Source organism: Sceloporus undulatus, chromosome 1 (assembly GCF_019175285.1).
Source record: "Sceloporus undulatus isolate JIND9_A2432 ecotype Alabama chromosome 1, SceUnd_v1.1, whole genome shotgun sequence".
Taxonomy (NCBI): Eukaryota; Metazoa; Chordata; class Lepidosauria; order Squamata; family Phrynosomatidae; genus Sceloporus; species Sceloporus undulatus.
The window spans coordinates 307,946,643-307,969,020 of NC_056522.1; the positions used below are offsets into that span (position 1 = coordinate 307,946,643).

Below are 22,378 nucleotides of genomic sequence, written 5' to 3' on the forward strand. Positions count from 1 at the left end.
AGCTCATTTCATTTAAAGGGGGGTGGGGAAACGAAGGGGAAAGTTGCATGCAGCTCCATATAATACCTAATCTGGTCTTCAGCTCAGTTGATATAATGTTGTAATAAGCAGAAGAACGCTGTGGGCCTATGTACAAATTATGCTTTTTCCTTGCCACTGAATAATCATACCCAGTAGTCATTTCTTTGTAAGAAGTGTTCCTATCAAGCTGAGCCCTGGCACTTCTGAATAAAAATCTGTGTGGAAAGGCTGGGAAGATCCTCCAGGATGGCTCCTATGAAAATTGTCAGGGAAGATCAGTTTCTCATTATTGTCTTTAATTAATGAAAATACCTCCATGTGAATTTGTTTTCCATCCATTGTTCTTGTGCTTAAAAATGCTGGGATTCTTTTGTGGATTCTCAGCAAACAATATCTTTGTCACTCTTTTTGGAACTCCTTCTCTGATGTTAATTTCAGATATGTATTAAGAGTATCACCTTTCTGATTTATCCTTATCTCTCTCTTACTTATACAGCCCCTAGTGACTGGTGGTTTCTGTGTCAGGGGGATGGGCAATCTGGCTCATGTTTTTGTCAGGATGTTAAAAGAGCTGTCCAAGGTGTTGAAGTCAGAACAGGGTCAACACTTTGGATAGGTCCTTTAAAATTCAGAGCTTATGCTCTGCAACACTGTCACAGAAGCCACCAGCCAATGCTGCTCACAACTTCCTCTCTAGGCCTTTTGAGTTTAAAATAGATGGCTAAAATAGATGGCAGCAAACTATTAGATTAAAAGAGCAGGAGGAGCTAAAGGAAGAGCGGTATAATTGTAGCTGGTTTCTTTATAGACAGATTAGAGAAAGGTTCAAGATCGATCTGAAAATAAATGGTTTTGGAGAATGGGACAAAGAATTTACAAATATAATAAGATCAGAGAAAAATCATCATATTACAAAATTCTATAAATTGTTATTAAACTATAATCAAGAAGATGAAACGATAAAACATTGTATGGTCAAGTGGGCGCAAGACATAAGGCAAAACATCGCATTGCAATGGTGGGAACAGGTCTGGAACAGAAGTTTAAAATTTACTTTGAGCTCTAACCTAAGAGAAAATTGGTATAAGATGCAGTTCCGCTGGTATTTGACACAACATAAGCTATCGAAAATGTGTTATAATACAAGCAATCTATGCTGGAAATGTGGAAAAGAAATAGGATACTTTTTTCATGTTTGATGGCACTGCAAGAAAACGAATGAATTTTGGAAGGCTATTTATTCACAGATTCAGGTGATATTAAAAATCAAATTTCCATTGGACCCTAAACTGTTCTTATTAAATATGGTGACTGATAAGAATATAAGGAGAAATTATGAATTGATACTGCTGTATATGGTAATGGCAGCAAGAGTTGTATTTGCCGCAAAATGGAAAGATGAGAACTGTCCAACAACTGGAGAATGGTGTATTAAATTGTATGAATTTATGGAGGTAGATAGGTTAACTAAGTTATTACTTGGGAATACACTAGATCACTCCTGAAATGGGTGGGCTCCATTTATCAGTTATTTAAAAGAATATAAAAATTCTAGTTATTATCTAGGGCTAGAATAAACTTTCAGTTTTTGCAATTTATATAAATTATTTGACTGGATAAAGAGATAATGTACTATGTAATGTAATGTAATATGAGGAAGTATGGATTTTTAGGGGGAAAGAATTATGAAAGGAAACCCAAAACAAGGAAGTCTAATTTTTAGTTAAATGTAGTTTAATGTTGTATGGGTTTTGTGTGGCAGATGTAGATTGATGTATCTAGATTGTGTGAAGATTGATGTGTGTGTTGTTGTTTTATGTTATGTTATGTATTTATATATGTTGTTTTATCTGACTTAATAAAATAAAGATTATTTAAAAAATAGATGGTTTTGCTAGTTACTTGGTAAGCACTGGCATCAGACATTGAGAAGTATCTTGGTCTTACCATCTTTGTTTTTTTTAAATCTGTTTTTGTATTAGGTGAGAGGGACAGGGAGAGCACTGTCATTAGGCACAGTGAGGCAACCACCTCAGGCAGCTGACTGTCATGAAAGAAAACCAAATTATTTATATATTATTTATTTATTTATTTTCTTATATTCCACCTTTCTCCCAGTATAGAGACTCAAGCCAGCAAACAGGCATAAAACAATACAATTTTAAAACAATAGAAAATATTAAAATACATAAATATAACAATTAAAAAACAATTAAACAATTTTAAGGATTAAAGCAGTTATAAATTAAAATATAATATATTAAAGCACAAACCATTAAAATTTGTATAGCCCAGCATTAAAAACCCGTCCTTCTCAGCTTAATAGATCTGACAGCACAGGAACATCTTTACCTGGCATCAGAATGATAGTAAGGATGATGCCATCCTGGCCTCTCTAGGGAGGAATTTTCAAAGCTTGGGAGCAACCACTGGAAGGGCTATTGAACTGAATAGCACTGTTTGCTATTGAATTTATTGTAATCATAAACCATGAAACCAGGAGATGCTTTTCTGTCGCACATACCAAAATATCTAGGATGGCCTTTAGTACCATGTACCTTGACTTGTGGGGGAAAGCACTATTTGCTGCTCTGCTTCAGGCAGTAAAAATGTTGGGTGAGTCTAAATAAAATAACAGCAAAGAATCCATGCCCTTTTAAATTTTCAACCATATTTCAGCACTTCAAGTTCCTGAAAGACTGTCACACAGAAGGCCTCTGCAGTCTTAGGATTCTGTGATTCTACAAATCAGCAAAATTCTTCTTCTTAGTTTCTCCCACAGGCTACAGTCACTCTTGTCACTTATGTGTTGTAGTTCTCAACAAACTCCAGACATTTTGGGAGGTCTTCAGCTCCCCAAAACCCCAGCCAGTATGACCAGTGGTCAAGGATTCTGGGAGCTGAAGTACCAAATATCTAGGTGACCATTCTAGCACTTATTGTAACAACAACTCAGTGCCCCAAAGCTCAAAGAGCATCAGAATCCCACTTGTATTAATCTGCCTCCAACTGGCATCAATCCCCATTTGGGCTGCCAACACCTCCGCCAACCCTGCATTAGTTTCTCTGGAAACAGCAGAAATTGTTTCCCTTGAACCATGTGGAATCCATCCCTGTGGGGCCCAGTTCTGCTTCCAGATTTAGGGAAACGTGTACATTGTTTAGGGACTGTGTCTCCCAGAGCTGGCTACTTGAATTTAGCATCTGTAACTTGTGCTAATCTGGAACACTGTGATCCTAAATGTGTTTACATGGAAACCAAATGAATTCAGTGGGACTTACTTCCTGCTTAACATTGAAGCCTTGGTTACACAACAATAGAGGAAAAATCTAGATATTTGTTTTAAAAAACATAATGGCATATTTGGGGATGTGGTACGATAATAGAACTTAGCAAAATGTATTTCAAGAGAATTAAAGCACACAAAGTTAAGGTTGCAACCTATCACTTATAAGCCAATCGTATAAAAGCACTTTAGTCACCAGAATACAAAAAATGATTTGCAATGAGAGCCTGTTAGATTATACAAAAATGTAGGAGTACTTAGATCTTGAGCTGCTGGAGTACTCATTTGGACATGCTGGACTACATCTGATCCTGGTCCTGATCTGGGTCTGGTTTCTGGTCCTGCCACACAGATTCTCATAGCAGGAAGGGCACAGCATAACATGAGGGATCGATATGTGATCTGCACTAGTAAGAGGACAACATTTAATGCCTTTTGCCCTGTCATCTTCAGTTCATGTTTGATGGAGCAGTTTTTAGGATGAAGCCATTCCTTTACCACCATAAAGGATTGGCAGAAAACACAGAAATAAAGAAATATCTCATTAGGATGTTCATGTTGTCCTACTTGTCAAAGGATAATCTTTCATTTGAGAGTGACTACATTTTGGAGGACTGTGCAGTCCAACCTCGCTGAAAGATACAATAGTATAAGAAGAGAGAGGTAGTTGCCCAGCAGTAGTTAGTCCTTGAATAGCAGACTGGGCAGCCACTTTACAGACTTCACCAGTAGGATGAGTGGGGTAGGAAAAGTATTCTGTTTCTAATTGAAGTGCAGAAGCTATTTCTAAATTTGCAACAATAGATAGAAATTAATATATAGAGTCATAGGGCTTGTCTACACTGGTGAAAAACTGTGAATTCATCCTGAAGCCAATGCTGTCTGTCTCCATGACACTCAATGACTTCTGGGGAAATACTGAGTATTTGCTGTTTACCCCAACTTTGCTTTGAAATAAGCAGATTTGGAGGAAACCCCAGCATTTCCCCAAAACCCTGGGGTGAGTATGGGGATATTAGTATGTGGACATCTGGATTGTGCCCATTTGAGCGGAGTCAGTTGTCCACACACCAAGCAACTGGGCAACAAAGAAAAAAGGAATGGCCTGTGCCCTGTGGAGATGCCGTTGCCACTTCCTTGCTAGCAGGAGCTTCACATAAAGGCTTGCCTGGTGCTTTGCCACTTCTTCTGAGAGGAGAACAGGACACCCATGCAATCAACAAGAAAAGAGGATAAAGGGACCCTGATAGCTTCCTGTAAATGCCACAGCCAGAGATCTTCGTTTACTCTCAAGAAGTTCCTTCTGAATGATTTTCATTGCAATCTACTATCTTGCAACTTCAAATCATCAGACCTGATCCTACCCTCTGGGGCAGCAGAGAACAGGCCCTCTCCATCCTCTCTGTATCAGCCTCTGTAACCCCTTAGCCTTTTCTTTATCAAACTGAACATTCACAGCTCCCTCCAACCTTTCCTCATATTTTTTTTCTCTATATCTCTTGTTAACTGCATTGCCATTCTCTGCTCCAATTTATCTATTTTTCTTAAAATGAGCTTCTCAGAACTGAGAGATAAGGGAGACTCAGTCTGTATTCTCTTATTCTCTTTCTTTGCTGCAGCATCATATTGCTGGCTTATGATCAACAATAATCCTGAAGTCCTTTTTGCCTATAGTACTGCTGAGCCATGTATCGCCCATCCTATATCTGTGCATTTGTTTTTTGTGGCCTAAATATTGAATTTTGCATTTGTCTCTATTGAATTTCATGTTATTCATTTCTGCCTGATTTTCTAGTTTATGTAAGTCCTTTTAAATCCTGTTCTTATCTTCTATTGTGTTAGCCACATACACACATCCCAGTTTTGTGTCATCTACAAACTTGATAAGGATTCCCTCCACCGCCTCATCTAAGTCCTTGATAAAAATGTTGAAGAGTAAGCAAAGGTAGGCCTAAAGTTAAACATAAAGAAAACAAAAATAATTACCACACATAAGTTCAACCTAGATAATAAAGAAATCAACACAGTTAAAGATTTTCCTATAGCATGGATCAAACGTTGATCAGAATGGGGACTGCAGTCAAGAAATCAGAAGAAGACTACGAATGGAAAGGGAAGCTATGAAAGAACTAGACAAAATCCTAAAGTGTAAAGATGATAATTTGGTCACATCATGAGAAGTCACGACTCATTAGAAAAGACAATGATGCTGGGGAAGGTAGAGGACACTAGAAAGAGAAGAAGACCACATGCCAGATGACCAGATTCAATCAGGGAGACTGCGGGCCTGAGCCTACAGGACCTGAGAAGAGAGGCAGAGAACAGAGGGGTTTGGAGATGTCTCATTCACAGTGTTGCCATGAGTTGAGGTCAATTCAAAGGCAGCTATCAACAACAAATGACCCTAGGATAGAACCCTGATGCACTCTACTAAAGATGTTTTTCCAGTTTGAAGTGCAGCCAATGATGATGACTCTTGGAGATAGTTTTCCAATCAGTTATAGGTTCTCTGAGGGCTCATTCCCACTTGCAATTTAAACTGATTCCCGATTCACCCTCACTCCATGTTGGAAATGGAGGAACAAGGGACCTTTTGGAATCCATTTTCAACACAGAGCAAGGACGAATTGGGAATCAGTTTAAATTGCAAGTGGGAATGAGACCTCAGGGAACCTATAGTATAACTGATTGGAAAACCATCTCAAAGAATCTTCATCAATGGCTGCACTTCAAACGGGAAAAAGATTTTTCTTACCCCAGTATAATTGCTTTTTTTTTTTTTTGGCATGGTTGTGTCCCACTAGTTGTGCCGCTTCAAAGCAGCTCTGGATGAGGAGGAAGCCAGGGATGAAAGGAAAAGGAGGAAGCTGGGGACAGAAGGAGCAAACCAGGGAACGGAGGGAGAAGGAGCCAGCCAGGGACAGAAGGAGGAAGCCAGGGACGGAGGGAGAAACCGGGGAATGAGGCAAGAGGATGGGGGGGGGGGACAAAGGGTTTATTTTTTAAAGTAAAATTGATACAATATTCAATTGATTGATCAATCAATTGACTGATCCATCAGTCGAATATTCTATCAATTTTACTTTAAAAAAAAAAACCATTAACAGGCTGACTGGTCTGTAGTTTCCTATATATCTTCTTCTTCTTTCTCCTCCTCCTCCTCCTCCACCACCTCCTCCTCCTCTTTCTTCTTGCCATTTTTGAAGAGAGGGACACTTGCCATTTTCCAGTCTTTGGGCACCTCCTCTTTTCACCAAGATTACTCAAATTGCAAACATATACAAATCTTATGCAAGTCTATTTTCTTCTTTGTTCTAGCAATCCATAAGGGGCTATTTTCGATTATAAGACAAACCAGATAAGATTTCTGGAAATTAGATGATGATTCTAGAGAATTGGAGAATCTAGTAGCTATAGTATATTCTAGTCCATAATATAGTCTCCACCATCATTGTCATTGAATGCAGAATAAAGTAACTCAAGATTATCAGCTTTGAAATTCTAAACCTTTCTGACCTAACTTTAAAAAGTAAGGCCAAGGCCTGATCTCAGCAAAGTCAGGTACTGAAAAGGATTTACAGTAATATGCTGGTGGCAGGACTTTTATATTCTGCAGAGTATTTTGCATCCCATAATCACCAGAAACAGAGTAAGATACTGTATAGGTTTTAAGAATTCAGCTCTCTTAAAGCTTATGCAATACTAATTACAGCAACAGCACTCTATTCAGCAGTGTTCAGTAACAGAGCTCTATGTGGAGCAACAGAACTCTATTTAACAGAGCTAGGCTACCTAGTACCTAAATTTGCAATAAAACCAGTCTAGAAGAAAAGATGAAAAGACACTACAATTTGCCACCTACAGCTCCCCATTACAATAACTCAAATATATTGTTGGTGAACTATAGCCTGTCTTCTTTCTGGATCACATTCTACACTTGCTTAAAGATGCCCCACAACTGCAAATAATGATTCTGGCTACATACCAAAGATAAAAACAGGGATAGGATCCCACAACAAAATCAGTTGCCAGCTCTGTCCCCATGTTTAATCTGACAACATCATTGCAAGGCCAGTGTCACCCACAATATCAAAGGTTTGTGTTCTGTCTGCAGTGCTCTTCTGCAATCTATATAGGGCAAATAAATAATTTTCTGGGAAGAAACAAGTAACAGACACAACTTTGACATCAGAAATGGCAGCATTCAGAAAACCATTAGGAGAACACTTCTTCTTCACAGGAGACTTGGTCACAGACCTTCAAGTAATAATTATGGAGCAAGGAATCTAGAGAAAGAGACTGATGAGTTAAAGTTCATGAGAAAATTTACATCTGTCACCAGAAGTTCAAATTGCATGTGTTAATTGGCTTATCTAATGCCAAGATGATTGTGTTATCAACAATGGTTTTATGAACAACGAATGTTGACAACGTGATTGCAACTGTCAGTACTTTCTGCATTTAATTTCCTTCTGACTCACTGTCTACAACCCTCCCTCACCCTAATCATATATACTGTACATATACCTGAAATTCTGGCTACCTCCCACAGAGCATCTGCTATAATAAATTTGTTAGTCTTTAAGGTGTCCCTTCACTGTTTCAACCTGCCTTTCAATCAGCAGATCTATCTGCCTTCCCATTTTGTATCTTACCACTACCTCATTTAATTCAGCCATAACCTGAGAATGGGATAGAGACAGCTTTCGTCACTTTGGTGGATGACTTACACAGGGAACTGGATGTGGAAGTGTATCCCTATGATATCATTGACCATGGTATCCTTCTGAGCCACCTTTCTGGGATGGGATTTGAATGTACTGTTCTACAGTAACTCTGTTCTTTCCTGGAGGGGCACTCTCAGAGGGTAGTGCTGGAGGATTCCTGTTCTGCTCCCTAGCAATTGGCCTATGGAGTCCCTCAGGGTTCAGTCCTATCCTCTAAAATCTATATGAAACCACTGGGAGAGGTTGTCTGGAGTTTTGGGGTCAGGTCTCACCAGTATGCAGATGATACCAGCTCTATTACTCCTTTCCACCTAATTCCAAGGAAGCTGTTCCTGTGCTCAACCAGTGCCTGTCCGCTGTGAGGGACTGGATGAAGGCAAACAAACAGAAACTTAATCTAGACAAGACACTGTTCCTGTTTAACGGAAAGACAGATCTGTGAATAGGGATTCAGACTGTGTTAACTGGTGTTATACTCTTCCTGAAAACTCAGGTTTGCAGTTTGGGAGTGTTTCTGGATTCAACACAGAACTTGGAGGCCCGGGTTCCAGTAGTGACCTGGAGTGCCTTTGAACAGCTAAAGCTAGTATGTCATCTGCACCCATTCCTCGAGAAGTCAGATCTGGCCACAGTTGTACATGCCTTGGTCACATCCCATTTGGACTACTGCAATGTGCTCTACATGGGACTGTCTTTGAAAAGTGCTTCCATTGGCTGCTGGTTTGTTTTGAGGCACAATTCAAAGAGCTGGTTTTGACCTATAAAGTTCTCTATGGCTTGGCTGCAAGGACCATATCTCCTTGTACAACCCAACAGGGTTTTAAGATCATATCGAGAGGCCCTCCTCTCTGTCCCACCACCTTCTCAGGCTCATTTGGTGATAACAAGGAGAATGCCTTCTTGGTGGCTGCTCCCAGACTTTGAAACACTCTCTCCAGAGATGGCAGTCTGGCTTCATCTTTGATTTCTTTCTGGCAGAAGGTTAAAACCACCATGTGTTTACAAACTGTTGAGGTTGGGCTGTTAATGTTGTGTGGGCTGGTTTTGATTTTTTTTTAATAATCTGTATATAGTTTTTTATTTTTATTGTTTTTGATGCATTTTAATATTTGTAATTGTTTTAATATATTATTGTTTAATTTTATATTTTATACTTTTATTTGCCTTTGGTAGTCTTTTTAATCTGTATTGTTTTTAAATGTTATTAGCCACCTTGAGTCCCAGAATTGGGAGAAAGGCAGGATATAAATGAATAAAATCGTTGTCAGCAGCAGCAGCATCAATATTCTATATTTTAGTTGTTTATAAAACCACTGTGGGCAGCAGAATAACTGTGATCTGTGCTAAACATTCACAGTGCACACAGCTTCAATTCCCCCAAAGAAATAAAGACACTTGGTGTGGCTTCTGCACCACATGAAAATCAGTGAGCTCTTTGTGCCCCATTTTGACTCCTGTAAAGCCCAGAATGCTGCTGTTGTCTTTGTGACTTTTGCTGGGAGATGAGATGCAGTAAAAGTACATGGTCAGCTCCCAGGTGGAATCCATGTGCAGATGAGATGGATGCTTTATGGACTGTGGGTTGATGAAGAGCTCTTTCCAGCTTTAACTTCCTTCTGAATCCTGTCTGCCAGCCTTTTTATATTCATGCTAATTGGACTTGGTACAATAACAAAATTAAATTGCCATTTGTTCCCATCAGTCTGGGTCTGCTGCTTGTTGACAGCAGCTTGTGTTCCAGCCTCACTTCAAGCAAATAAGGTATTCGTAGTCCAGGGGTTTGTGAATGCACTTAGTTTTATTGTCCTTCAGCTTGGGCAAGGCTGCTTCCTCTTCCTATCCCTATCCACCCCCACTTCCATCAGTGCCTGCTGGAGTTCCTGAGACAGTGAGATTTGCTTGTTCTGGGAAGAATGAGAAACAAAAAAATCACTGTAAATGGGAAGATGGTATTATTAGGCTTCTGGCTTTGCAGTGTTGCAGGTACATTGCTGAATCCACTTGTTTCTTCTGAGAGTTTAGGTTACTGACTGATCAGAAGTAATCGCCCCCATGTTTTTCATCTTCCACTCTGGCAGATGGTTTCACTTGCTATTGCTTCCTCCTTCCTTTGGCTGGAACCTTTCCCAAAGGGAATGAACAGCCTGCAAGAACCAACACATGGCGCGCATAGCTGTTGTGCTCTCTTCCTGCCAATCCCACCTCTTCATTCAGTCAGTTGGCCTTTGCTAAGGAGTCTCCTCTTCTCTTCCAGGCTGCATATGGTTCTGTCCTCCCCTCCCAGGTGGTGGGCACTGCTTCCTGCACTTAGCATTTGAGATGCATAGCTGAGGGAAGAAACCATCTGGCTGCTGCATTTTAACCACTGGGTGTTGTCAATTCTGTATTTGTTGAGAGAGATTAATCCACTAGATCTACAGGTTATCTGATCTAGTAGGTGGGTGGAATGGTGGGGGAAAATGTGTGCTCATTGGCCTTGTCATTTGACTTGTTTCTGTTATTTGTTATAATACTGTGTAGCTTTGGATACAATGTAGCATAACAAGTTAACTGCTGCCCAGAGTTCCTTTTAAATCCCATGATATCTCATTGGGCTTGGTTGAAAGTTAACCTTTTGAATCAGCAGCTCATTCTACAGAAAATGGCCGCATTAAAACATGGCTGACTTTCTCAGAAAGTGCTACACTCCATTATGTAGGTACAGACAGAGAACTGGGAACTGCAAAAGTGCAGAGACTCAAGTCTCCAAATACAGACAGCTACTGGATAATTGTTCCTGACTGCAAGGACTGCTTTTCAGTCCTCCAATAAGCTAAAATTGCTGAGGAATAGAATGGTGGGATATGAAATGTGTGTATTTATTTTTGAGCTTTAAAAAAACAATCAGGATGTCTTACAAATACATAACAATAAAGACTCAGTAAAATAAGAGTTACACAGTTCAAAAACAGGCATTACAACACACACCTTGAAATCACCAGCTGACTAATGTCATTCTATGAATTCCATAAGGTTTTATATTGTTGTTGTTGTTAACTGCCCTCGAGTTGATCTTGACCCATGGTGATCCTGTGGATGAGACATCTCCAAGACTCCATGTACTCCACTGTTCTGCTTAGTTCCTGCAAACCCATGCCTATGACCTCCCTAATAGAGTCCATCCATCTAGCATGTGGGGTTCCTCTCTTTCTGCTTCCATCCACCTTTCTTAGCATTATTTTTTTTTCTAATGCATCATGCCTTCCAGGATTTCTCTCTCCATGTATGATTGGAGTCTATGTTGCAGAATTTTCAGCATGATTTCACTTGTGTGGGAGATTAGTGCAGTCGTGTGTGTGTGTGTGTGTGTGTGTGTGTGTGTGTGTGAGTATGGGGATGTATATTGATCGTTTCCAGTCTGTTGGTCATTGTTTTGTTTTCCATATCTGTTGATATACAATGGTCCCTTGCCTTACATGGGGAACTGTTCTGGACCCCACCGCATAAGGCAAATTCCGCCTATGTTTGAGCCCCATTGAGAATAATGCAGCTCGTGCTCACGGCGCACCACAGTGCAAATGCCACGGGTGTTCATGCCATTCAGGAAATGGCACGTAAAAGGCACCCATGTATGACGCGGGCACACTGTATGTTGGTTAGTAGTAGAGTTGACTCTGTCAATGTGGATTGCAGCGGTTTTGATTGGAATATTATCTGTTTCTGATTATTTGTTTTTTGCCATTTCTCTTATTGTTGCTTCCACCTCACTTTTTAGAATTTGGGGTTCATCTTCATATGGCTCTTCATTTCATACACCCTTCATTTTGGCATCTCTTTTATATAACTCTTCTGTGTATTGCATCCAATGGCTTTTTAGTACTTCCTGGTCTTGAATTATGTTATTTCTCTTTTCATACGGTGTCCCCATTCTTGGTTTAAACTTTCTTTTGATTTCCTGGATCTTGTGGAATAGGTTTCTCATTCTCCCCTTGTTATTGTTGTCATCTATTTCTTCGCATTGGTCATTGTAATAGTTTTCTTTATCTTTTAGCACTAGCCATTGTACTGTTGCATTCATGGCATGGAGATTATCACACCAGGGCCAATTCATCAATAATCATGGTAATGAAAGCTAATGCAACAGTAACGCTATAGTGCTCGATATTTTTGCACAATCATGCAATCATATGATTATTGTGATATTACCGTATAATATTGCAATCGTGTTTCTTACACATCTATGAATGAGTCATTAATGCATTGGAATTTATTGTTTTGTACATGCATCATTTCGGCACTGTGGTGCATGTTTTGAAATCATGTTTCCGTCCCTCACAGAATAAAAGACAACAAAATAAAATATATTACTTCACCACAAAATTGTGCCCCATACCTCAAAAGAAGACTGAATGGATTGCCTCCACTGTAATAGCACAAATGAATTAATTTTTGCACTCCCGCTTCATTCGTGCTATTGAGAAGCCATTTATGGGATTTCACTGTGAATAGTTTATTGCTGGAATATTTCTGGTTCTTCCCAAGATAAATCCTGGATGAGTGCAACATCGTCTGAAAATATGCCACGCAGTCACATGATTTAGTTGGGATTATGCCTTCTTCTTTCCCCCTTCCCCCCAATCTGGTAATCTCCTTAGTTTATTCCTATCTTTCTTTTGTTTTGCTTGTAACATTGTATCTGTCATCCATGCTTTCTTCTCTTTCTGTTTGATCACAGAAGAGTGTGTGTTTCATTCTTCCTTTATTATGTCCCTGGCTTCTGATCATACTTCTTCTGGTTCCCTGTCAAATCTGTTTCTTATATTGTCAGTAAATTCTGTTCAGATGCTGTTCAGATCATATTTGGGTATGATTGGTTTTTGTTTCTTCATCAGATTGACTCTTATTTTTGATATGAGCAATTTCTGTTTTGTGTTTTTTTGCTTAGGCAAGAAAAACTCAGAGGTGGTTTTTCAGTGCTTTTATCTGAAATATAGCCTACAGTATCTGGTATTCTTTGGTAGTCCCCCATCCAAGAACTAAATAGGCCTGACTCTACATAACTTCTAAGATCCGGTGGGATCTGGTGCTTTCAGGGTAATAATAATAATAATAATAATAATAATAATAATAATAATAATAATTGTTTCTATCCTGCCTCTCCAATAAGATTGAGGGTATTTAAATCAAAAAACAGTTAGTAGATTTCCATGTGTTAGGAATATTCTAAGAGAGCCAGCATGTAATGGTTTGAGTGTTGAACTATGAATCTGGAGACCAGGGTTTGAATCCCCACTCAGTCATGGAAACCCACTGGGTGACCTTGGGTAAGTCACATTGTTTTAGCTTGAAAAAAATCTTGCCAAGAAACCCCCATGATAGAGTCATCCTAGGGTTGCCATAAGTCAGAAATGACAACAACAACAACATATTTTGGCAGAAACCAGAAGCTACAATTCCATGTGTGACTGTGTTTAAAAAGTGAAATCCTGTCTTATAGTGCATTTATAGAAACTGAGTCAAAATTTTATAAATGTAAAACAGGCAGAATTACACTTACAGATTCAGTAAATTCTAAAGCATTTATAAAGTATAATATTTGAAAGTGTTACAATTGCGTGTATATAGTACAGGTTTCCGCTTTCTATATTCTGTGCTGGAATGCACAATGAAAACATGTTAAGTCTTCCTGGAGAAGGAAATACTTTTTCCACAGCATTTAGAGTGTAGGTTAAACAATTCACAATGGTCACACATTGTTGCTGTCAATTCTGTGGACCGGCCGGCTAGGGCTGATACAGGATGAACACTATTATTCTGTTTCTATTGATGGATATGCTAGAGAGAGTCAGTATAGTGTATTGGTTTGAGTGTTGGACTACAGCTCTGGGGGCCAGGGTTCAGATCCCCATTCAGCCATGGAAACCCACTGGGTGACCTTGAGGAAGTCACATACTCTCTGCCTCTGAAGAAGGTAAAGGCAACCCTCCTCTGAACAAATCTTGCCAAGAAAACCCTGTGATAAGTTCACCTTAGGGTTGCCATAAATCAGAAATTACTTGAAGGCACACACCAATAGCAATATGCTAGAACTACAACATGCACCTTATCTCTGACTGGAGTCATGCAAATGTGTGACACTATGAATATTTATGACTTTTTCAAGTGAATTATTATTATTATTATTATTATTATTATCCTGCCCTTTTCCCAAAACTGGGACTCAGAGTGGATTACAAGATTAAAACAGTAATAATTAAAACAGTACAATTAAAAACATAGGAAAGTGTTACATTAAAACAGAATTAAATTATTGCAATATTAAAACAGATTGCATATAAAAGAATAAAATATTGTTAAAAAGATAAAAGTGTTTAAAATATATTAAAAATAATGCAACACCCAGCCCGTTCTTTAAAAACCTTCTGTTTTAAATGCCTGCCTGAACAGGAAGGTCTTAGCCTGCCGATGGAAGGACAACAAAGAAGGGGCCATTCTGGCATCCCTGGGATAGGAGTTCCAGTCTAGGGGCAGCCATAGGAAAGGCCCTCTCATGTATCCCCACCAACCATGCTTGCAATGGTAGTGGGATGGAGAGAAGGGCCTGTGAATACTACCTGGGAGGGCCTTTCCACTTGCGTTTAAAACAATTTTAAATACAACGATTTGTTTTAAAATGACTCAAAATACAGCGAGTGTTATCCCACTTTTCAAATCGCTTTATTTGTATCGTTTCCATTTACGTAACATTTTATTTTGTTTCGCTGTAATTGACACAGTATCGTTCCCATTCATGGATGAATCGATGTATATTTAAACCGGTTTTGTTACTTTTTCGTTCACATTCACTTGTTTTGGCTATGAATGTCATGTCAATCAAAGCGACGCCATCATGACGTCATAATACTTTGGAGTAACTTGCATCGATGTAGCCTGTACCTGCGTTCCCACTACGAGGACGTTTTTAATTCGTATTAAATTTCGCGGTTTTTTTTAAAAAAGAGCCAATGAGGAGGCACTTAAGCTCTTAAGAGTCTAAGCGCCTAAGCTCTTAAGAGTCCTGTAATTTCCAGTCTCTCTTACTTTTGTTATTAGCACTGATCATATCTCCGTGGACAAAGGGGCAAGGGAGGGAAAGATGGCGGCGGCGACAATGGATGTGGACAAAGAAAGGGCGTCTCCCCTGAGCCAACCCATCGTGCTCCGCTCCTCCCATCCTGTGGAACCCGAATCAGACGCCGAAATGTTCCCATTTAAATACAGCAATTCTTATATCGGCACAAGGGATAACCCGGGGTAAAACCTACTGTTTTTTTGTGCTGGTTTATAGGCTTCTGATCCAGTTTAAATGTTTGGATTTGAATCAAATTCGAATTGCTGTGGGAACAATAGAGGGTAAATCTAGAACTGTTCTAGAGTTAATTGAGTGAGAACGATACACCCTGGATTCGCTTTGTAAACCAGTGTATAAGCAAGTGGGAACGCGCCCTTGGTAAAAGTGAATACTACCTGGTAACCATTCTCTGGGAATGTTCTGGAGTTAGCTAAAGCAGACAAGTGTACTCCTAAGAGGGTATGATTTCAGAAATCCAGGTTTTATTCTCCTATCAGCTGTGGCCTAAGCTACATCTGCACTGGGTTTTCATGGCCAAGCTCAGATTCAGACCTGGTCTCCAGCAGGGATATAGCCAGGATTTTGGGAAGGGGGGGGGTCCAGACTAAGTGCCATAATTATAATGGGGCTTGAATGTGGCGCCATGGCAGCACGCACCATTCATTGTATCTAACGTAGCCCCTTGGCTACGTCCCTGTCTCCAGAGTCATAGTCCATAACCCAACTGTTACACCACATTGGCTCTCAGGGAGGAAAAACCCAGAATGACTGGGACTTGCCAGAGAGGAGAGTAGCTTTGCTAGCATTCCTTAAAGAGACAATGGGGACCATAATAAGACTTTAGTTCAATAACACTTACTTGCTACCAAGACATTTTGCTGCCTAAGAGGAAGGAGAAAATGGCACCCCTTCCCAAACACCACATACAAAAACAATCTGGACTCTGGAATACTTCAATAGTGGCAAAGAGACATAATTGTTCACTGTACCTGTGGGTTGCAGACTAGTTTATAGGACAAGAATGCTGTACTGTATTTTAGGGTCTCCGTCAATTGGAGTTGACCTGTTGCTGATAGAAGTACAATTAGTCGGCAGCGATTCAAAAGTCTTAGAGGTTAGAAACGCCTCCCTTGCCAGAAGATCCTTCCAAGGACATTTTGCTGGCCATTGCCGGCCTAATAGATCCAGTCTTTTATGGTTTCTACTATCTGACGTTTACTATGCTAGATGGGCTAAATTTTATGAAAGCAAAGTAATTTCTATAGGTTTAAAATGTTAATTCTCTCCTTTTACTTACCAAAAAGGAGTGTCTTGAATCCATTAGGGTCTGCCTTGCAGAGGGAGGATATCAATTGACATATCCCACTCCTCCCAGAGTGTGTCCTGGACTGCGGCCAGCACACACACAAACCAACGCTGATAGTGATGGCTCAGCAAGAGAACTAACTAGGAGCTGGGAAACAGGCTACAGTCCTTTTCTAGAGTCCGAGAGAAGCAAGCCACAAACAAAGCCAAGGTCAGGATACCAGAGGTCATGGAAGTCAGTTCGGTCCAAGGTCAGGGCAGCCAGAAAGTAGCAATAGTTCAGTTCGTTCCAAAGTCGTAGGTTCAAGACAGGCAAGGGTTCGGGAAACAAGGAGCCAGTGCCAACAGCAATCACAATGAAGGATTCTGCAATAATTGCTGGCAAAGGGTCGGCGTTCTCCAGCTGCTTAAATGAGAGACGCCCTCCCTTGTGCCAGCTGTGGCTTATCAGCAGCTTGCCTCTCTGCAAGCCTCCTGATCGATGCACGCAAGAACTCTCAGCTCTTCTCTGCCTAACGGAAGGAACCTCCATGCTTGGTTCTTCCACAGAGTCACCACTAGGCTGCTGAGCCTCATGAGGGAACCCCACAGAGCTAGGACCTGGCTGAGCTTCAACCCCTGGGGCTGGGAGATCAGGGCTGAGGTCTGGCAGGGCAGAACTGGGACCTGGTATAACCTCCATCTCCTCTTGCACTTGAGGAGCCAAGGCCTCCTCCTCATCCTCCTCGTCCTGCTCTTGGCTGGCCATGACAGAGTGTGTTCTCCAGCAATGCTTGGTATCCCCACCTTGCAGGGTAGGAGACCAGACTATTTTCAAACCCTTTCACTGCTGGTGTCGAGGAAGGCCTTTTTGTTTGCAAGACTGAATGTACACCCCTCAAATGTGACCAGGGGCAGATATCTGCAGGCCCCATTTTTGAATTGTGTATGTCACTGTGATCAAGCTCCAGATGTTCTCCATCATATTGTATTGCTTTGTCCATTGTATATAATGCCAAGGGAAAAATTGTTAAGAAGGTTATTGGAAATGAATATCTCTTTGAATGGGTTATCAGTGGAATACCTATTGGAAGATCGGAACCCACACATTACCAGGTTAATGGCCAATTTTTTGGTGGAGGCAAGATTATGGTTTAAATTTTAATAATGATCCTGAAGTTTTATTGTAAATGTTGTAAATGCATGTTGTTTTTCTATGTCTAATAAAGGTTGACTGACTGACTGAGTTGACCTGAATGCACATAACAACAAATTGCAGACACAGACACCTCTGTCTTCCCACAAAGAGGAATAGCAGAGTGATGGTGCTACTGTTTCTTACATTAATGTGTATGATGTTCTCTAGTATGATGTGTAATTTCATGCCAAAAACATGCCACAAAATTTATAAATACTGAGATTGACAGGCAAGTAAAGACAGTATTTCAGGAATGAGAATCATGCATCCCTCTAAATGTTGTTGAACTTTAACTCCCAACATTTTTCAGCATTGCTAATACTGGGTAGGGCTGCTGAGAGCTGTAGTACAACATCTGGTGGGTCATCCCTGTTTTTCCCATCATGCTCCAAGGGAAAGGTCTGTGACATCTCATTTGCTGTAAAATTCAGTAATTTTTTTTTAAAAAAAACCAACTCCATAATGGAGCTATATTGCCTGCCGGGATTGACAGGTTAGAAAATAATTTTTCATAAAGCTTCTTTCATATGTCCAACAATTCTTTTCCTATCAGCATATAAGAAATGTTAAATGAAATATTCTCCTTTTAATTCCAACTCCAATTTTTAAAATATGCTTAGTGTATTTTAGAATAGGTGTTGGAGACATGTACAGAGGTCATAGGACACATTATAAGAAAATTTCAAGGGGCTTGATGGTTTCTGTGAGTAAATTGGCAGAACACAAATAGTACTCTGTGTCATGAGCCCATCACACATTAAGGATTATTATTCTGTTGGGTTATCAAGTTAGGGATGGATCTCTTGGGAGGCCAGTCAATCACCACTGGTGTTGCTTACAATTTTGCTTGTGTTACATTGGAGAAAGGTTGAAGAGATTCTACATGGCTATAGAAAAATTGAGCTTTTCTTCATATGTCATTGTTTTGTGAAAGGAAATTGTGCTGGAAAGCCTGCTGAGTGTGTGTGTGCGAGTTTGTATAGTCCACCATTCAGATGATATTATATAGAAGTGGTTACCTTCCTCCCCCTACCCCCCCCCCCCCCCCCATACATACATACATACACTTCCTGTTCTCTTCATGACCTTTTGTGGTCTAACAAGCTTTTCTTCATACTTTCAATTCCTCATGGAACTTTAGGTAACTTGCATGTTCCCTGCACTTGCTACCCTTGTCCCTCAAGTAAACTGTGTACTTGGGTCACTGTCAGATTATTAATGGTTCTGTTGGAGCAATTGCTCCAGCCATTCAATGACTAGCGGGCAGAGTGCTGAAGGAAAAATGTATAGTCTTCTCCTCCAGTCACTTCCAGACTCTCTTGCTGCTTCTAATATTATTTTGTGTGTTACTCAACTACAGATTCAAGAAAATAGGCATTTTGTCCCAGGCAGTTGCTGTGCTGAAAGCAGGCCGACGCATGAAGATTTTGGTGTTGCTGTCTATTGTGCTATTTAATTTCTGTGTAATATTTAATTTCTGTGTCATTACTCACAGAATAGCTTGCGCATGTGTATAAAAGGGTCTATCTGTTCTTGACATTGTTCCCTGTTTTGGGAAGTGCTCCAGGGCCCCAGCCACCTAAATCCATCCTTCACCTGGGTTCCCATTAAATGGTTGGGAAGCTGGGAGATAGGTTACCGACCAGGAGAGGTTTTAGTGTACGTTTTATCTCTCATAGCTATTTTGCAAGGCAGAATCAGAAAACTTATCTCTTCTGGTGGCACATTAATATTTATTTTATGTTTTGCCTCTCACTTTCAGGAAAATGGTTAAAAATGGTCTAAAGGAGTATTTTTGGCCCCTAGTTCTTCCCATTTTGTAAAGAGCACCTCCACTCATTTATCATAATACAAAGTAAGATTGTTATTCAGTTAACAAAATAGATATATTACTGAGCATTACTTCTTTAAAAAAAGTTTAATACTAGAGGCAGAAATAACATGAAAAGAATAAGGATTGATTCCCACACTGTGATAAAGAAGAGCAGTTCCAACATATTTTGGCAAGCTTTTTGTTCAAAATTAGTAATATGCACAGGTGAAATGAAACAAGTGGGCAGGTAAACTTTGCATAAATGAACAAAAACATTTTGAACCTTCTAGAGACCACGTGAAGGCTACATCCAAAAGGAATGTATGGATGATGTTTCTTTCACCAGCCTCTACTTTTGTTATATTTCCATTTTGGTGGAATAAATTTTTAGATCTATACTTTTCCAACATGCATGCTGGGGATAGGGGAGCTGGTGTGACAGGTCTATCTGTTCTCCTACTTTTTTTCCATTTTGCCTTTCACATATACTGAGCAATGGGTTCTGAAGGCAGCTGCAGTTTACCTTGTCTGTTGTAGGAAGGCACACACACCTACAGTAGGATCATCTAGAGTAGGGTCCCATTCTTTCCCAGCTCAAGCTGTATGGCATTGTATACTGTAGGCATGCTGCTGCAATCTTGCACTGAATACTTGGAGAAAACTGTGCACTTGAAATCTCTCAGAAAAATTGAAACATTATGGTGGATTCCTTTCATTTATATTTCTGACCCTTACTGATGTTGGTCTGGGGAGAAAAACTAACACTGTTTGGTGTGCCATCCTTGGCAGTCTCATATTCCTTTTCAGGAGTGACTGTAAAATGTTGTCTGTAGGCCCAGTGTTGTACCGTATCTGGATCCAGAAAATCCTTTCTGGTGCAAATCTTTTGCCATTATAATTGAGTAGCAAAGTATAATCATCATTCCTCTGATTGTATATAAAATAAAAAAAGTGAGCGGGCTGTTTCCCAGCGATGATGTGACGACAAATACAAGGAAAATTCAAAAGCCAGAGCAATGTCACACACTTTCTCCTGAAAGCTTTTAATTCTCTACCTATCATTGGATAAAGAAGCCAGTGAAGCCTGAAAGCTTGTGTTAAATTAGAATAGTAGAATCTTAAAGCTGGAGTGGACCACATGGGCTATCTACTCCAACCTTCTGTCATGCAGAAACAGAGTTATGGCACTGCTAAAAGATGCTCTCTCAACCTCTACTTAAGGACAAGATGGAGAGTCCCTCCACCCAGGGAGGCAGTCTGTTCAACAGTTGCATAGTATAGTGGGGCTGCTTAGGTGGGTGGTGGACTCTCCATCTTGGAGAGGTTGGATGGACATCTTTTCTGTGATGTATTGTGGCGTAGTGGTTTGAGTGTGGGAGTATGACGCTGGAGACCAGGCTTTGATTCCCGCTCGGCCATGAAACCCACTGGTGACTTTGGGAAAGTGACATGCTCTTAGCCTCGGGGGGAAATCTCTGACAAACCATGCCATGAAAACCTTAGCTTTAGGGTTTCCATAAGTCAGAAACAATTGAGAGGGCAAAAAAGTGGGTAGTAAAAATGAAGTGGATGAATAGCTAGGCTCCAGAGATTTAACAGTGTTCCCTCTGATGTAATGTGGTCCTTGGCCTATGCCCAGCCATGCCAATCTTGACCCTGGTCAACAGAAAAATCTATTACTTCTATGGTATATATTTGGTGCAGTGGTTACTCACAAGCAACAAGGTTGTGAGTTCAGCCCCATCCAGGGGCTCTGGGTCGACTCAGGCTTGCATCCTCCCCGGGGTCCCTAAAATGAGTACCCAGCTTGTTGGGGGCAATTAGCTTACGCTTTGTAAACTGCTTAGGAAGTGCTTAGTTCATATGAATGAAGCTGCTAGCTGTTATTGCTATTGGAAACACACACAACACACACACGCACACACTGTGGCTCCGTAAAAGCATATAGCTGCAGCTGGACGGATTTGGAAATGTATTCCTTTCCCGTCTGTCCAACACACCTGTCTGGAAAGTCATCCAGGAAGATTGTGACACAGCCCTGCAGCTTCCAAGGCCTTGGCTCCTCAGCAGGACTAGGAGGAGTAGCAAGGCAGGCAGGGCTTTGCGTTGGTGGCGGCAGCAGCAGCAGCAGCAGCAGGGCAAGAAGAGGCAGCGAGGGAGGGAGGGAGGGAGCGTGAGAAGAAGGCGCCTGGCTGGTTCCCCAAAGGAGGCTCTGGGTCTGTCTGTGGGGCAGGAGCTGGCCCTCTCCTTCAGGAGCCTCTGACCAGGGCCCTTTCTTTCTCCTCCTGTCTGCTCTGCCTTTGGGGAGGAGGGAGGCCTCCGAGCCCTGAGGGGAGACACCACCATCATCCCGATCAAGAGACTTGGAGGGCGGGAACTTGTCCCCACTTGCCCAAGACGGAGCCCCCCCCCCTCTCTCTCTCAGAGCGTCGTCCCTGCCCGCCTCTGGGCTGCTGCTGCTGCTGCTGTTCTTGGGAGGGCTGTGTGCGGCATTTGGGTTGCTTTCTTTGCCCAGCAGCATCCATGGGGCAGCTCCCGGCGTCTCCCCTTTCAGGAAGCGCATAAAAAAGAGGAACCGGGTGGAGAGTGCCGAGAGGACCAGAAAGAGGCACTGCCCGGCGCCAAGGCAGGGATGGCTGGCAGCAGCAGGACTCCGGAGGGCTGGGGAAAGGAGGGCCAGGAGGAGAAGAAGCAGCAGCAGACAGAGGAGTGGTGAGAAGGAGGAAGAGGAGGAGGCTCTGCCCGGGACAGATGTGGAGGCACCGCTCCTGGGACGTCCCTCGGAGCCCTCCAGGGAAAAGCCCCCCTGCAAGGTACCCTGCTGCTCCTGGGGCTCTCTCCCACTCTCTCTCCCTGGCTTGCTCTTGCTCTTGCTCTGGGCTGGTTTCCTTTGGCTGAGGAGGAGGAGGCCCTGGCCTCTCGTCTGTTTACATCCTGCCATTGTGGAGGGGAAAGGCC

The 22,378-nt window shown here is 41.3% G+C and overlaps 1 protein-coding gene across 3 annotated transcripts in view; it reads left to right on the forward strand.

Annotated features, from left to right (window-relative positions):
* Positions 1-22,378, forward strand: part of DGKZ (diacylglycerol kinase zeta) — a 202,169-nt gene that overhangs the window by 31,328 nt on the left and 148,463 nt on the right. The window contains exon 1 of one of the 3 annotated variants that reach the window (XM_042443114.1): positions 21,872-22,233. The exons of 1 other annotated variant lie outside the window; for it this stretch is intronic. In XM_042443114.1, the coding sequence (XP_042299048.1) occupies positions 22,172-22,233 (62 nt within the window). In that variant the 5' untranslated portion in view covers positions 21,872-22,171. Of the gene's footprint in view, positions 1-21,871; positions 22,234-22,378 lie in introns of those variants that run through there. One more of the 3 variants, XM_042443121.1, reaches the window with a different exon arrangement.